The sequence below is a fragment of the Pteronotus mesoamericanus genome, unplaced genomic scaffold (assembly GCF_021234165.1).
Source record: "Pteronotus mesoamericanus isolate MK-2021 breed Mesoamerican mustached bat unplaced genomic scaffold, CSHL_Meso_final scaffold_232, whole genome shotgun sequence".
In the NCBI taxonomy this organism is placed as follows: domain Eukaryota; kingdom Metazoa; phylum Chordata; class Mammalia; order Chiroptera; family Mormoopidae; genus Pteronotus; species Pteronotus mesoamericanus.
In genome coordinates, this window is record NW_026555311.1 from 23,677,283 (window position 1) to 23,694,080 (window position 16,798).

Sequence of the window (16,798 nt, forward strand, 5' to 3'; positions counted from 1 at the left end):
TATTTCACTGGTAAGTATAAAGTTAGATGTGTGTAGGCTCTAACAGACTAAGTTTTCTTCTGGTCCTAGTTTGCTAGTATTTATCACCCATGAATAGCTGTTGAATTTTATCAAAAACTTTTTCTTCCTCTATTGAGGTAATTGTATGATTTTTTGTCTATTGTGGTAAAATATAATGGCTTTTCTATGCTTTTCTGGATTAAACCCTACTTAGTCACAAAGTATTATCTTTTTTATATTTTGTTGAATATGTTTGATATGTTACAATTTTATAAAGGATTTTTGTGTCTATGTTCATGAGAGATATCTGCAGTCCCCCCTCAACACCCCGCCACAGTGTCTTTGTCTGGTATTAGGATAATGGTGGCATCACAGAATTAATTGGGAAGTATTCCCTCTTTCTCTGTTTTCTGAGTGTGTAGAGAATATATAGTACAGTTCATCCATTTGCATTAGAAAAAGTAATGTTGGAGGTGAAAGGCCTGAAGAACACAACACAACACAACCCAAAAGTCAGAAGCCTAAGGATCTTTAAGATGTAAAGATTACCTTTTCCCTTAAAATTCAGAAAGAATACATCTGTGCCTCCATTCCATTTGTTGTAGAAACCGGACATTTCCAAACTAACTCTGAGGATTTGCTGAGGGCTTACGTTTCTACTGACCACCTCACATTCTAGCATCTTCGGTGAATTCTTTATCTCTGTTCTGTCTACCCTCAGGCGACCCTGTCCTCTTTCCACGTTAGCACCCCAAGGGGGCCTTTACCCCATAGGCTCCTCTTTCCCAAACTACCGTCAGTACAAGGCTCTGTGTGTAGTTTGGTATAATAACAGGCATTCACAGAACAGCTTACAGTTTAAAACTTAAAATTGAAGCGGTCCACGAAATTCATTTGCCATTACCAGCCATACTTATATCTTATTTAATTTATTGTATAACCTTGACACTGAGATATATTTCAGGTTCTTCACATTTCCCCACCTATGTTTAGGCATGAGTTCCTGGTTGGGCTCAGTGTTTAACCAGAATCATGGTATCTGCACTTAGAACGATTCTTGCTTGGAACACAGTATTGAGCATAAGTAACTTTTCAATGAATTAATGAATCCCATAACATTTAGATTTTTCAAATATTATTCAGCAGTTGGTTAAAAAACTCTGGAGACTTTTTAAAATACAAAATACACCTCTACATACCTCAAAATCAAGTTGAATTTGTTTACATTTTTATTATTTTTTAAACTTCCTATTTGCAAGCAGCATTTATTAGATGCACAATATTTTTAAAATAGCTATTAGCTTTTAATCAGCTTATTTTTAAATGACAGTTCTTGCTCAGGAAGTAATTCACTAAAAAGCAAATATTCCAATAACAAGTTTAGGGATTAGGAAATGTTGATTCATTAAAAAATGTTATCTTGATTCATCACTTTATTGCTTGTGTAGCAAATCCTCTGTTGCTGTTGATGGCTAACTGAAGTGCTTCTTCCACTCTTGCCATTGTAGAGTATTTAGGGAGGTAGAGAATATTATGACATACAAGCGATATTGGGCAATCTCTTTCACTGAAAGTTTCAGGACAGCAAAATCTGATTCCCATTTCTTGTAATCCTCTGACAGTCTGCCTATCATTTCCTGTAAGAAAAACTGGAAAGGAATAATCTTTGGTTAAAATATTTCTTAGAAAGAGCAAAACTTAAAATGAAAAGGAAGAAATTAATCATTTCATTCAGTAAATATTTATTGGGCACCCTTGTGCAGAGAGAACTATGTGGGACCATGTGGAGCACGGAAAAATCATGGCATTTGGTCTTTGTCCTCATTGAGTTCATGGTCTAGTTTGGGGGAAATCACATACAAGTTGACCCTTAACCAGCATGGGTTTGAACTATGCGGTCCACATATATGCAGACATTTTTCAATAAATACCAAAGATGTATTTTCCTTATGATTTTCTTAATAATATTTTCTTTTCTCTAGCTTACTTTAAGAATACAGTATGTAATACATACAACATGCAAAATATGTGTTGATCTGTTTATGTTATTGTTAAGGTTCTGGTCAACAGTAGGCTGTTAGTAGTTAAGTTTGAGGGGAGTCAAAAGTAATACACAGACTTTCGTGTGTGGGGAGGGCAGGGGGTGGGAATCAGCATCTCTAACCCCCAAGTTGTTCAAGGATCAACAGTACATAAAAAGATAATAGGAAGATACAGGAAATTTTATGTTAACTCAGCCAAGAAGTATGAGGTGAAGATATTAATGAAGGCCCTAAGACTCAGGGCAGGGAGAGAGGCACCATGCTGAGAAGGCTTTACAGAGGCCATATATGGCTGGTTAATTCTGAAGGAGAGAAGTGGAGTGATCTCTCAAGGCAGGGGAGGAAAGCCTAAGGAAAAGCCCAAGGTAGGAAGATATATGTGAACCCACTGAATGTGCAGATATGAAAGTACACACAATGGAACCCCTGGGCTGAAGTACACTTTTCCGATTAAGAGAAGGTTGGAAAGGTAATTTGGGCTTGTGGAGAAGTAGGCTGGGTTTGTGAAGAAGTTGGAATTGTCCTCTGGCATCCTCAGTAGCAACAAAAGTAGAAGAAAGTTGTGTATCCCAAGAGAAGCTGAAAATGGGATAAGGAGGTGAGAGAATGTCATTGTCTATTCTGGGAACTCTTACAGTTCCCACTAAGAATTCTGATGGCCCAAGGCCACAGAACTTAATGGTCAATAGCCTGGGCTTTGGATCAACCTTTTGGGTTCAAATTCTGGTTCTGACACTCACCACCTATCTGAACATAGGCAAGCTACTAAATACTCCAAAACTTTTTCCTCAGATCTGAAATGGGGAAAAATAAGTACCTATCTCATTAGGTTGCTATTAAGATAAAGGGACGCAACAGATAAAAAGTGATCAGTACAATGCCTAGCATAGAATAAGCACACAATAAATGCTGTTATTATCATCATAAGTGGTCATTGCTATTACTATTATTTCTAAAATACTATTAGAAACAGTTTACATTATCCTAATTTCCTAGGACTTAGATAATTAAATGAAGATGGGAATGTAAGATAAAAAGGCTTCCTTAGGAGCCAACTAGATTGAGGAAAGTAGATGCACACTAAAATTGAAGGTGGAATTAGAATCAACATTGAGAAGTTAGTAAAATAGTGGTATCTTTAGTATCATTTTTTAATGGGGAACAAGCTTATGTAAAAAGCAAACATTGGTCTAGAAGGTAGGGAGCATGGGTTATAAGCCTTGCTTTGCTGTTAACACACATGAACCACCACAGATATTTATTCTTTTAAAAGATATATCTGGGAATTTATCTGAAGAAACCTGAAACACTAACCTGAAAGAACATAAACACCACTATGTTTATTGCAGCATTATTTACAATAGTCAAGATCTGGAAGCAGCCCAAGTGTCCATCAGTACATGAGTACGTAAAACAACTATGGGACATTTACACAGTGGAATACTTGGCCATAACAAAGAAGAAAAAGTTACCCTTCACAACAGCATGGATGGACCTGGAGAACATTACACTAAATGAAATAAGCCAACCAGAGAAAGATAAATACCATACGATTTCACTCATATGTGGACTCTAAGGAATAGACTGAACTAACAAGCAAAATAGAGACAGACTCACAGGTAGAGAGCAGGATGACAGCTCTGGGGAAGGGGAGTTAAGGGGTGGACGGGTCAAGGAAAAAGGACTCATGGACATGGACAACAGTGCGGTGACTGCAGAGTGGAGGGGGACTAAAAGGAGGATGAATGGTAATGGAAACGATACATTAAAAAAGTTAAAAAATAAAAGGTACATATTTATAGATCCATCTATTACTGTAGTACTTACAGAGGAACTTTTTCTTTTCATCCAGAGTTAAATTGTGGAAAGCCTTCCAAAACATCCGTATAGTAGGATGTGATTCAGAGTATCCTTGCTCATACCTTGAATTCTTGAGAAAAAGAAGAAAAATGGGTTTTAAGGGGAGTATACAGCTGTTGTTCAGAAGCATTGGGGCACTTGAGTTATTACCAACCTTTTCAAATTGTTTCCAGTCATAGTCTATATTTCCAACTATTGCTGTCATTAGTTCTTTAGGATGGAAAAGTGTAAGTATCTCCTTGTCACAGACTTTATAAAATCCTCTTTGAAATTCCTCATAAACTTCTTCTATGGATGTATTGAGAATATAATCAACACACTTAGAAACGTAGTCTTTCCTTGAGAAAAACAAACAAAAAAAGGCCTGTAACATACTTTACCAGTGGCTATTGAGAAAGAAAAGTAAATTATTTCTGCATAGCACAGAACCTAGTACTACTCAGGGGTACAAAAATATCTGCTCAGCTAGAAAAAGGAACCTTGGAGAATACGGCAGAAGGATTAAGACTTGGTTTACTCCCATCTTCCTAGCTGCAGTCAGGATGATACTTTAAAAACAGTAATGTGAATATGTTACTCGCCTGCTTAAAATCCTTCAAAGGCTTCTCAAAGGCTGCGCTCAACCTCCGTAGCAGAATGAAAAAGCCCTCCATGATCTGACCTTTGCCCTACTCTACAACCTCTTCCCACTTCCATTTGAATCTCTGGCCTCACTCTCTTGTAGTTAGACCACAGCATGCAGTACTTCCTCTTTACCTGGCAACTTCTATCATTCATCAGAGTTCAACATGCACATGACTTTCTCAGGGTCAGTCCTCTTCATCCCACATTTACAACACGTCACTGTGTGAAATTATTTGTTGTCTCCACTACATGAAGACATTCCTGATGGCAAGGTTGCTAACTGGAGTTATTTCTACTGCATATCCACCAGAAACACTATAGTCTCCCGCCCTTTGAGCATCCTTCCTGGACTATCCTATCTAAATCAACCCCTCTCCGCCCTTACCTGTAACCAGTAAATGTGCCGGTTAATGTTTGACAGCCAGTTTTCCAAAATGAAAGAGAAAAAGGGAATGCTCATTGGCAGCATTTGCCAGTTTCTGTGGTGTAAATATTCCCTCCATGGCCGATTTCAAGCTACTAACACTTTAATAATAAACTCCCAACATTTTTGAAAATGTAACAATCAGCTCTCACAAGTTGGTACCAGTTGATTCCAGCATACCTCTACCTGTAACTCTCTAGTTTCTTAATTGGATTTGATTTTCTTCAGAGTACCCATCCTTATCTGACGTTCTATTATACAATCATCATTTATTCATGTATTGTCTTTCTGTCCTGCTAGAATTTAAGCTCCAGATTTTGTCTGTCATTTTCACTGCTATATCTCCAACACCTAGAATAAGGTCTGTTATAGAGTCAGGGCTAAAAAATAATCGTTAAATGAGTAACTAATGAAAAGTGCTGCAAAGGAAATATTTAATTCTGACTCTTTCTCCACTTCTCTGGTAACCTTGTAACTGTTTCTTCTTCCTAAAAGATGAGCTAAGATGATCATCTGAGAAACTAAAGTACATTTATAAAGTGAAGTGATATAAAATTTACTTATGTGTATTCAAAGCAGATATTGCAGGTCTCAAAACTTACTTGTTGGTTTGGTCCACAAGTACGGAGATCCCATTTGTAATTAAATTAACATCCTTTTGGTCCCAATGTATCTGTAACCAAAATATATTCAGATAGCAACCATGAAAGTAAGTCTGAATAGTCAACCATAATACCATTATTGACAATATGTCCTTCCCTATAAAATGTTAACTAACTTGGAGCTAATTAATTATGCAGTTCAGACTTTTAATACATATGAAAATTTTAAACCGACCCAGTATACGTTGTAAAATACTGTTAAGCATACATTGACCCATTTAGTCATTTACATCAATTGAAAAATTGCTTGTATTTTTACTTTACTGGAGAGTACACAGACATAAGGTATAAAATGAGGAGTGGGTAGGGGGAAGTATTACAGTACAGAAGTAAAATACCGTTCAAAAAAGGAATCCCATATTTGAGATATTATAATAAAATCATTTTTTTAAAAGGTTAAAGCTAAACTATAATCTGGTGTTCATTAGTACTGTGGACCCTGAGAAAGAAGATGCCTACTAAGAAGGGCTTCTTTTGGCTAACTTTAAAATCAAAACAGAGCCTAGCAGCCATTTCTACGTAAGGGCCTGTCCCACAAACTGCACTTCAGAGAGAAGCCTGCACTGAACTGCCTGCCTACGCTGTTTTTGCCATCTGAGCCAGACCTTATAAAGGAGTTCCTAGAATCCTATTTCAAGCAATAGGACTGAGGCTTTCCCCATCCCATTGGAGCTGCTCCAACTATATCCCTATCAACATCTTCACCAACCAATCAGGACAGTGCTTTCTGGACCAAACTGTGAAGATTTGGAGTCCTCATTTGCATAAGGATGGATCAATCAGGGATGGGGGCAGGGACTTATGTCTGTATAAGCCAGCTCCCATGTGGCTCAGAGAAGGCACTTTCCCCTTCCACTGAATACTGTTTCCCTGGGTGGGATGAAACACTGAAGATGTGTCACTGGAGCAGAGTGGAGCAGACCAGCAAGGAGCAGGGCTGTGTAGCCAGAGAGGACCTGGCCCCAGGGCTGCCTCACAGCTGTGCTATATCACAATTGAGCTGTTTTGCACTGAATAAAGTTTCCTTCACTGCACCCCAAATTGGGAATGCTTGTTGGCATTGAATTGGCACCAATGACAATCAGTTGACAGTACTCACAGAAAAATATATGTTCAGTGCTTCTCCAATGTCATCAGCATCATAATTTAGAACTTCTTCCAAATTCCTAATGAAAATTTTGGTTTAAAAATTATATTAATTGATCTTATAACATTTCAAAAGTAATAAATATTCAATGGGAAAACTTTGGACCCTATAGAAATGTATAAAATGCCATGCAAATTTCCTCTCTTCCACCTTCTCACTCCCTCTTCCGAGAGTTAACCTCTATTTACAGTTTTGATTGGTTGGACCATTGCTAACTCAGTCACTGCTGTCTCTTGGTGGAAAATTAAAAAAGGAGCCCCTTTCCCTAGACTAGTGATTCTCAACCAGGGGTAATTTTGCCCCCCGAGGTACACTTGGAAAAATCTGGAGACATTTTTGGTTATCACAATTCGAGGAGGGTTGCTCCTGGCATCTAGTGGGGGTAGTGACCCCATATGCAGCTCGACATCCTACAATACCCAGAAGAGCCTTCCACAACAAAGGATGATCCAGACAAAAGTGTCAGGGGTTCTGCAAACCCTGCTTGGAATTGTCAGGACATACAGTGTTAATCTAGCCAGTTTATTCTTCCACTAACAGTACAAGAGAGGAGAATCCTGTTCTCCAATCTGTTGTCCACTCTATATTTTATGAAAAACTTTTTAATAGTTGTCAATATGTAAACAAAAAAGTTACATTTTATTTTCATTTGTATTTCCTTGATTACTAATAAGGTTGAGAATATTTTCACTTTTTGATTAACCATATATGCATATGTGTGGTAACATATATATACAGGTTTGGCAAAAGCAAGTTTACAGTTGTGAGTACATGAAACAGTTTATTCTTGTATTATTTTTATTTATTAATATATTACTTGTTTTATTATTATTGTTATTGCACATTCTTACTTATGATTTATCTTTTAGATAAGATGGCACGTAATTTAACCTACTTTTGCCCACCCTTACATATTTATACATCAGAGATACTAATTCGTTGTCTATCATATGTTGCCAGTATTTTCCTCATAAGATATGAGGTGGGACCAAAAATAACCCCTGGAATTTATTTATAAAAAGTTGTGTGTTAAAATTGTGTGTTTACTCTTACATGTTTAAACTCCAGTCACTTTCAAAGTACTCTCCATTTAATGCAGTACACCTATTGAAACATTTTTTTCCAGTGCTCAAAACAGTTTTTGAACTTGTCGATTTTGATGCCTTTTAGAGCTTCTGCCATTTTTTGTTTCACCTCTTCCACACTGGCAAAACATTTCCGCTTGAGAACTTTTTTCATCCAGGGAAACAAAAAAAGTTGCTCAGGGCTAGATTAGGTGAATAAGGGAATGGGGGTCATGCTGTCTTTTGGTCAAAAACTGCTGAACATTCAGTGCAGTTTGGGCAGGTGCACCGGTAAATCACCCATCATGAAATGGGCAAATGCTTTTAAAGAGTCGTCAAAAAAAATTCACTGAAGCCAAACACAGCCTCTTACCGCAACACCAGCTGGAACTGAAACATTTGGGTCCCTAGAACACTCACGTAGCTGAGGAAGTCCGTACAAGGGGTCCACCCTCCAGAAGATAATTCTGTTTTTTGGGGGGGTTCCCCCTCATATAGTTTGCCTTTTAACTTAGAGCAAACATTTTTTAATTCTTAAAAATAAAGATGGTAACATGCTGATTTATTTAAGTAAATATGATTAAATACAACTTACTCAAAATAAATATAGCATGCAGGATTTTCATTAAGAATATCATGTATCGTCCAACTGTTTCCATCTGGATAAATTTAAGACCCAAATTCTGTTTATTTTACTAGTTGACAATTAGAGGAACATTTGGCTTTTGTCCATTTTTGAAAGTTTACTTGACTATAAGTCATGCTAAAATTCAAATTCATCTAAACAGCATACATTTGTTGGAATTGAAGACCTTGTATGTGTCTGTGTCTGTGTGTATGTATATGTTTATCTGTGTGTGTAACATCATTTATGCCTAAATAACTAAGAGTTATTGGATAAAGTCATGGAAAACCATTTACTTACTTCCCCAAAACAGGACTGAGTTCTTTTAAATCTTCCAATGATGGCTTTTGGTCCAGAAGTTTCTTAAACAGAGCTAGTGGGAAAGGAATATCGGCAACATTTAAATTGTATAGGGAGAGTCCACACAGCATCCCAAAGAGGAAATATCTCTTCTTCTCAAATTTAGTCTGGAAAAAGCGAAGAGAAAAAAAAATAATGTTCTTAAACAATCAGTTATCCAATGGGATAATTACATCAGTAAAAAAAAAAAGGGTTTTGGTCTCCTTTTCTAAAAATGACAAATTAGAAACAAAATAGCCTTCAGGAAAATAAAAATTTGAGGTTCTTTTTTAAAAAACATTTTATTGACTATGCTGTTAGAGTTTCCCCAATTTTTCCCCCTTTGTCCCCTTCCACCTGGTACCCCTCTTCCTTCCAGCAATCGCCCCCTTAGTTCATGTCCATGGATCATGCATGTAAGTTCTTTGGCTTCTCCATTTTCTATACTATCCTTAACCTCCCCCTGTCTCTTTTTACCTACCAATTACGGTTCTTAATCCCTGCACCTTTTCTCCTGTTCTTCCCCTTCCTCCTCCCAGCTGATAACCCTCCAAACGATCTCCATGTCTATGATTCTTCTCCTATTTTGGTTGTTTACTTAGTTTGTTTTTTCACATTCAGTTGTTGATAGTTATGAATTTGTTGCCATTTTAGTGTTTATAGTTTTGATCTTCTTTTTCTTATAATAAGTCCCTTTAACATTTCATGTAATAATGGCTTGATTATAATGAACTCCTTTAGCTTTGCCTTGTCAGGGAAGCACTTTATCTGCCCTTTCATTCTAAATGATAGCTTTGCTGGATAGAGTAATCTAGGTGGTAGGTCCTTGCTTTTCACCACCTTGAATACTTCTTGCCAGTCCCTTCTTGCCTGCAAAGTTTCTTTTGAGAAATCAGCTGATAGTCTTAGGGAAACTCTCATATGTAACTCTCTGCTTTTCTCTTGCTTTTAAGGTTCTCTCTTTATCTTTATATGTGGCATTTTAATTATGATGTGACTTGGTGTGGTTCTCCTTGGGTCCAACTTGTTTGGGACCCTCTGTGCTTCCTGGATTTATATGTCTATTTCCTTCACCAAATTAGGGAAATTTTCTTTATTTTTTTCAAACAAGTTTTAAATTTTTGCTTTTCCTCTTCTCCTTCTGGCATCCCTATGATTCAGATATTGGTACATTTGGAGATGTCCCACAGGATCCTTATACTATCCTCTTATTTTTAAAATTTCTTCTTCTTCTTGCTGACCTGGTTGAATGCTATTTCTTCATGTTCCAAATTGTTTATTTGAATCCCAGCTTCTTCCCCTCCACTGATGGCTCCCTGTAGATTTTTCTTTATTTCACTTAGTGTGACTTTCATTTCTTCCTTTATGTTGTTGCCATACTGAATGAATTCTTTGAGCATCCTGATCACCAGTGTTTTGAATTCTGCATCTGATAGGTTGGCTGTCTCTACTTTGCTTAGTTCTTTTTCTGGGGTTTTGTTCCATTCTTTCATTTGGGCCATATTTCTTTGTCTCCTCAATTTGGCAGCCTCCCTGTGTTTGTTTGTGTGTACTAGATAGAGCTGTTTTGACTCCCTGTCTTAGTAGTGTGGCCTGTTATAAAAAAGGCACCTGAAACTTGTGTGGGGTGAAGCCTTAGGTAATTGCCAGGGTAGGCCAGCCTGCTTCACTGCTTTGTGGTTCTTTGTAGGGGGAGGACTCAGAGAGGGTGAAATGCCACTGCCTGGCTTCTGGAGGTTTGCCCCACTTCTAGTCACCTCACCCACATCTCGTATGCAAATGGTGCCCTTCCAGTTGTTGCCCTAGTGCTGAATCCCAGAGTGGGTGGTTTTGCTTCTGTTCTAGTCTGTGGGGGCCCTTTAAGCCAAGTCTCCTGAAAATCCAGCATTTTCTTCTGCTGCCACAACCTCCACTGGTTTTTACAGCCAGCAGTTATGGAGATTTATCTTCCCAGTGCTGGAACCCTGGGCTGTGTAGTCTGGCCTGGAGCTGGGATTGCTTGCTCTCAGGGTATCCCTCCCGATTTTTATCTGCCATATGTGAATGTGGAATCGTGCTTTCTGCTGCAGCCTCTTGTTGCCACACTCCATCTCCACATCTCTCTGTCCATCTCCATGACTCTACCTGTCCTACCTGTTTGGGCAACTGGCTTCTTTAAATCCTTGGTTGTCGGCCTTCTATACAGCTCAATTTCCTGATGGTTCTCGGTGTTATTTGTTTTGAGATCTAGTTGTAATTCTTTCTATGGTTGTGTGAGGAGGTGAAATGTGTCTACCTATGCCTCCATCTTGACTGGCAGTTGCCAAAAGCTGAGGTTCCTAAACAGGCTATAATACAATTCAAAATTTTTCCATAAATTAAAATAAAAATTAAGAATCCACAATACTAAATAAATGAAGTTACTTTTTGTTAGTTACTTCACTTCAGTCCCCCTTAATTTATTTCTGTCCTAACAAAGAATCCCTTAAATTTAGATAATGCTCTAACATTTTCAAGGTGCTTTCACACTTGGATATATGCCTTATCTTGTTTTATTCTCACAATAGTCCTGTAAGGCAGGCAGGACATATCCGGGATATAAAAAAATATGCTCAGATAGCCTTATAAAGTAAGGTTTTCAATATTTAATTTTACAGGCTTTGCTTTCAAATTCATGTAGAAAAATGACACTGTGGGAGGAAGGGTGAACTTTACCCTCTCAGCAGGTATCACATATGTCAGACATGTGTTAGATGAGTGGTATCCCTTCAGCAGTATAGCCCTCAACCAAGATGTCCTTATAGGGACAAGCATATGAATCAGGGAAGGCACATGAAGCTGTTAACTGTGAAGCTGGTTGAAGGAAAAAGAGTCCTGATGACACTCGCTTCACTTTCCCTCTGCACTGGGCCGCCATCCCTGCAGCCCAGCCATATCAAGAGCCTACTAATTCTTGTAAGATTTCTATTCCAGCAGCAGCCTTACTGTTAGTAGGTGCAGGACTGAGCCACTCAATAGTCTGTGCCTCAATCTACTTTTCCCATTTTCTTCTTAGAGTAATTGTGAGGATAAATGTTAAAATGCCTTTGAATTTTGAAAATGTATTTAAAATACAATACAAGTACTCTCCAAATGTGGCCTTTTCTAACCTATTCAGTCTTATTTCACGTGTCTGTAATGTGTCCCCTGGTTCTAGTTGATTTAGTCTCTTCATTGAGTCATAGATGAATCAGACTTTTATCTGTTTTCTATTGAGCAGTATAGCACAGTGCATAAGAGTGAGGACTTTGTCCAGTCCTGAATTCATATCCTAGCTTAGTCACTTGCTAGTTGAATGTCCCTAGTTTATTTAATCTCTCTGAGCCTCAGGTTATCTGTGAAACAGGGACAAACCATCTACCTCACAGAGTTGATGTAAGGGTTCTTTTCATGCTCCTCATCCCTCTATTTTATCCCCATCCTTCAATGTCAACCTCAGGTTTCCACTTTTCCATTACACTTTCTCCAGTCACTTCAGTCCACCTTGATTTCCTTCTGTCTTAACAAAGAATCCCTTAACCTTGGATAGTGCCCTAACATCTTCAAGGTGCTTTCACACTTGGATATATGCCTTGTCTTGTTTTAACATTCCTATAAAGCAGGCAGGGCAGAAATTATGACAGCTATATTATAGGTGAGGAAACTGAAAATTCAGAAGAAAACTGAGAAGCTAAATGACCCACCTACCATTACTTGCGATTAGAATTCTGAGCTTCCTATTCTACATCAGTGCTTCCTCCTCCACCCTACTGTGCTCAATAAGTATTACACATTAAGTCAGCAATCCATAATTTAGGAACAGTTGCGGAAGAATCAAGATAGCAGAGGAGGGAGTAGAAGTCACACTGACCTCCTCCCAGGACCAACCTGGAATTACAACTAAATTGTGGAGAAATCACCTGGAAAAAACAACTGAACAATAGAAAGAGAAGAGCCTTGTAAACTTGGAGACAGAAGAATCAGCTTTAGCACAACCTAACTGGTAAGGAGCATTGTAGAGACTCGAGAAGGTGGGCGGGGAGCCCACGGGCGGCAGCACCATAAGGATATTGAAATGGCCAGTTAGATCCTCCTGAGAAGAGGAGAGTCTAAACCAAAAGCTGGGATCTCTAGCCTACAGCACCAGAGCCCAAAAAGTACACAGAAAGCAGCCAGCTGAGAAAAGCGTAGGGTTGCTCTCTTCCAGAGACTGGTGGCTGGAGACGCAAAGAACTGTTTAAAGGGCCAATGCATAAATTTTTATTTGCAGCCACTTACCCTGGTCTCTGGCAAAGGTTGGGGCAGAGTGGCCTAGAGACACCTGAGGAGAGACTGGAGATGGAGGCTTTGGGGAAAGGACGGAGAGAGTGGCCAGCGGGACCTCAGTGCTGTCTCCTACCCCATGTGGTAGCAGTGTGAGAGGAACAATAACCCTGCCCCCAGGAGGGACTCCGCCCTGCGCTGGGCTGTCTAAGGCAGCCTGCTGAGTGCAGAGTGACTAGATTAACAGCTGAAGGAGACAGCCACAGATTGTGTAGTCCTGGAAGTCTTGAACAGACTGCCTAAGGTCAGCCAGGGACGACATCTGGCATCATCAGAGGCAGATCCAGAAAGAAAAAATAGCAGTCCCCAACCATAGAAGTTCACACCACAAAGTCAGGAAATCAAGACAGATCAACTTAAGAAGCAGAAGCAACAAAGAAGAATCTCACAAATAATGGGAAGACAAAGAAATACCCCCACTCGAAGGGAAAGGAGGAATCCCCACAAAGAGAACTAAATGAAATAGAAGCAAGTAAACTATCAGATATTGAGTTCCAAACAACGGTTCTAAGGAAGCTCAATGAGCTCAGTGAGCTCAGAGAGAATTATAAAAAACTACAGGGGAACTACCAGGAAGTTACTGCAAACTATATCAGCATGAAAAAGGACATAGAAACTATCAATAAGAGACAAGAGGAAATGAAGAATACAATTTCTGAATTGAAGAACACAGCAGAAGGAATCAAAAGCAGGCTAGATGAAGCAGAGGATCGAATCAGCGTGCCGGAGAACAAGGTATAAAAAAGCTCCCAGAAAAAGGAAGAAAATGAAAAATGACTCAAAAAGAATGAAGAGGCATTTAGGGAAATGCAGGACAACCTGAAACGTAATAATATCCATATAATAGGGATACCAGAAGAAGAGGATGAGGAAGGGATAGAGAACCTGTTTGAAAAAGTAGTGACGGAAAACTTCCCTAATTGGAGGAGAGAAAAAGACACACAAGTCCAGGAAGCACAGAGGGTCCCATTCAAGATGAACCCAATGAGGCCCACTCTAAAACACATTATCATTAAAATGGCAAATTATCAAAGACAAACAGAGAATCCTAAAGGAAGCAAGGGAGAAACAGGTAGTAAGATATAAGGGAGCCCTGATACAGCTAGCAGCTGACTTCTTAAGAAAAACACTGCAAGCTAGAAGAGGGTGGCAAGAAATATTCCAAGTCATGAAAAGCAAAGGCCCGCAACCAAGGCTGCTCTACCCAGCAAGGCTCTCAATTAAAATGGAAGGTGAAATAGGGAGTTTACCAGACAAAAGACGGCCAAAAGAATACACCTCCACCAAACCAGGATTGCAAAATATGCTAAAGGGACTGCTTTAAGATGAAGAAAAAGAGTCTATGAATACCCAGTTCCTTTCGCAGGTGCCAATACTTGATATTACCAATATTTTTTAATACATATTAATCTGATTGTGACAATGATGAGTTAATTGTTCCTTTATTATCTGTTGAAACTAAACCTTGTATATTTCTTGCCTATTTCTATTATTTTTTAAAAGCTTTAAATGACTGTTTGGTATTCTATATCCATTTTTTGATTAAATGTTTGTAGAATTTATTCCCTAAAAAACACAACTAACCATTAACTCTTTTATAGATTGATGCAAATACTTTCCTATTCTATTACTTGTCCTTTAACTTTTTTATATGTATATTACTGTACAGTCTTAAATGTTTAATATAGTCATATTCTCAATATTTTACTTTATAGCTTGTGAGTTTGAATATTTTACTTCAGGGTAAGAGAAATATTAGTTTGTATTTTCTCCTAAAACTCCTTAGATTCTACATATTGATATTCAACTCACCTGAATATTTCTTGTATAATGTGTGAAACAGGGCTCTATATTTGTTTTATTTCAATAGTGGCCCATGCACTTTATTTGTTGAATAAGCCTTATTTTACCCTTGATTTGAAATATCAATTTAATCATATATTACATTGTTAGATATATACATTTGTCTCTAGAATGCTCATTATATTTCATTGATCTATTTGATTATTTCTTGCTAGTGTCATGTTGTTTTAATAGCTGAGAATTTATAATGGTTTTAAATTTTTTAATATAATTAACTTTGACATTTAAAAAATAAATAAAATCAATCTGCATTAAAGAAAAGAAAGAAAGAAATGGAACTCCTTCCTTTTGTAACAACATGGATGGAGTGGAGAACATTAAGCTAAGTTATATAATCCAGTTGATGAAAGACAAATAGCATATGATCTCACCTATAAGTGGAAACTATTCAACAAAATAAACTAACAAAAAAATAAATCACAGGCATGGAAACATGGAGTAGACTGAAAGTGACCAGAGGGGATGGGGAAAGAGGACAATGGTGGAAAGAAGGGGAAGGGACTAGACAAAGAACATGTATGAATGACCCACGGGCATGGACAACAGAGAGGGAATTGACTGTGGGAGCGAGAGGTGGGGACAGGATGGGTGGAGTGGGGTAAAGGGACAAAAATTGAGACAACTGTAATAGAATAAACATGATTTATAAATTAAAAAATTAAAAAAAGAAAAGAAACAGTTGCTAAAGTTCCTGGTGGTTTGGTCTTATTGCTCCACTGACATATACAAAAGGAGGAAAGAGAATGTGTCCTATACTCATTTGAATCTTCCACAATATTTAATACAATGTAGCCTCAAGAAACAGTAAATAAATGCTTGTTAACTGACCCATAAAAATTGTACCACTTATATACCTTGGCCGTCCCTATCTTTTAGAGGTTCATTCTTTCTCAAAAATATACAAAACACTTTTCAGTATTTTTTCACACTCATTCATCTTTCTCCTCCTCTTCCCTGTCCCATGGGTTCCAACTTTTACTATGGGAAGAACATTTGGAAATTTATCAAAAAGGGGATCCATAAATTGAGGCTCAACGTGATTCTTTTTAGAATTTACTTAATCTGTGTTACAAATAGAGAAATGAAGATGTTTGTTTTTACTTTAAGGAAATGCTTATATTTTGAGGATCTTTGTAAAACTATAATTAGTGTAGAAATCAATCACCTTATTAGAATTAGCAGTTATCTCTAGGATTCTATTAATAATTTCTCTCCTAACTGAAACATTCTAGATTACTGCCTCTCAAAATTTAGGAAAACACCCAAATATCTATCAGAGGTGACTAGATAAACAAAATATAGTGCACCCAACAGAATGGAATACTACTCAGTAATAAAAGGGAATGAACTATGGATACATGCAACAACATACATGAGTCTCAATGTAACTATGCTGAGTTAAAGAGGACAGACACAAAGATTACTTATGATTTCATTTACACAAAATTTTAGGAAATTCAAACTACTCCATAGTGACAGTTGTTGCCAGGAAATGAGGTAGGGGGAAGTAGTAGGGTTAGAAACAAATACGAGGAAACTTTGGGAGATAACGTATATGCTCATTATCTTGATTATGATGAGAGTTTCATGGGTATGTATGTCTATCAAAACTTGTGAAATAGGACAATTTATATGCTGTTTATTGTATTTCAAGTAACTTCATTAAAGCTGTTTAAAAGTAAACTGTGCATATGAATTACCTGGGGATCCTATAAAATACATGTTCTGATCTGGGGTAAGGCCTGAGATCTTGCTTCTCACCCAGCTCTCAAGTGGTCACAGAGCTGCTGCTCTGTGGACCATATTTTGAGTAGCAAGGCTATGACCT

At 37.9% G+C, this 16,798-nt stretch overlaps 1 protein-coding gene across 1 annotated transcript in view; it reads right to left on the bottom strand.

Annotated features, from left to right (window-relative positions):
- Nucleotides 1–1,428: 1,428 nt before the first annotated feature.
- HERC6 (HECT and RLD domain containing E3 ubiquitin protein ligase family member 6) overlaps nt 1,429–16,798 on the bottom strand; it is a 64,693-nt gene continuing 49,323 nt past the window's right edge. The window contains 6 exon segments of the mRNA XM_054591577.1: nt 1,429–1,649; nt 3,870–3,972; nt 4,057–4,240; nt 5,553–5,623; nt 6,712–6,778; nt 8,749–8,915. Coding sequence (XP_054447552.1) covers nt 1,429–1,649; nt 3,870–3,972; nt 4,057–4,240; nt 5,553–5,623; nt 6,712–6,778; nt 8,749–8,915 — 813 coding nt within the window.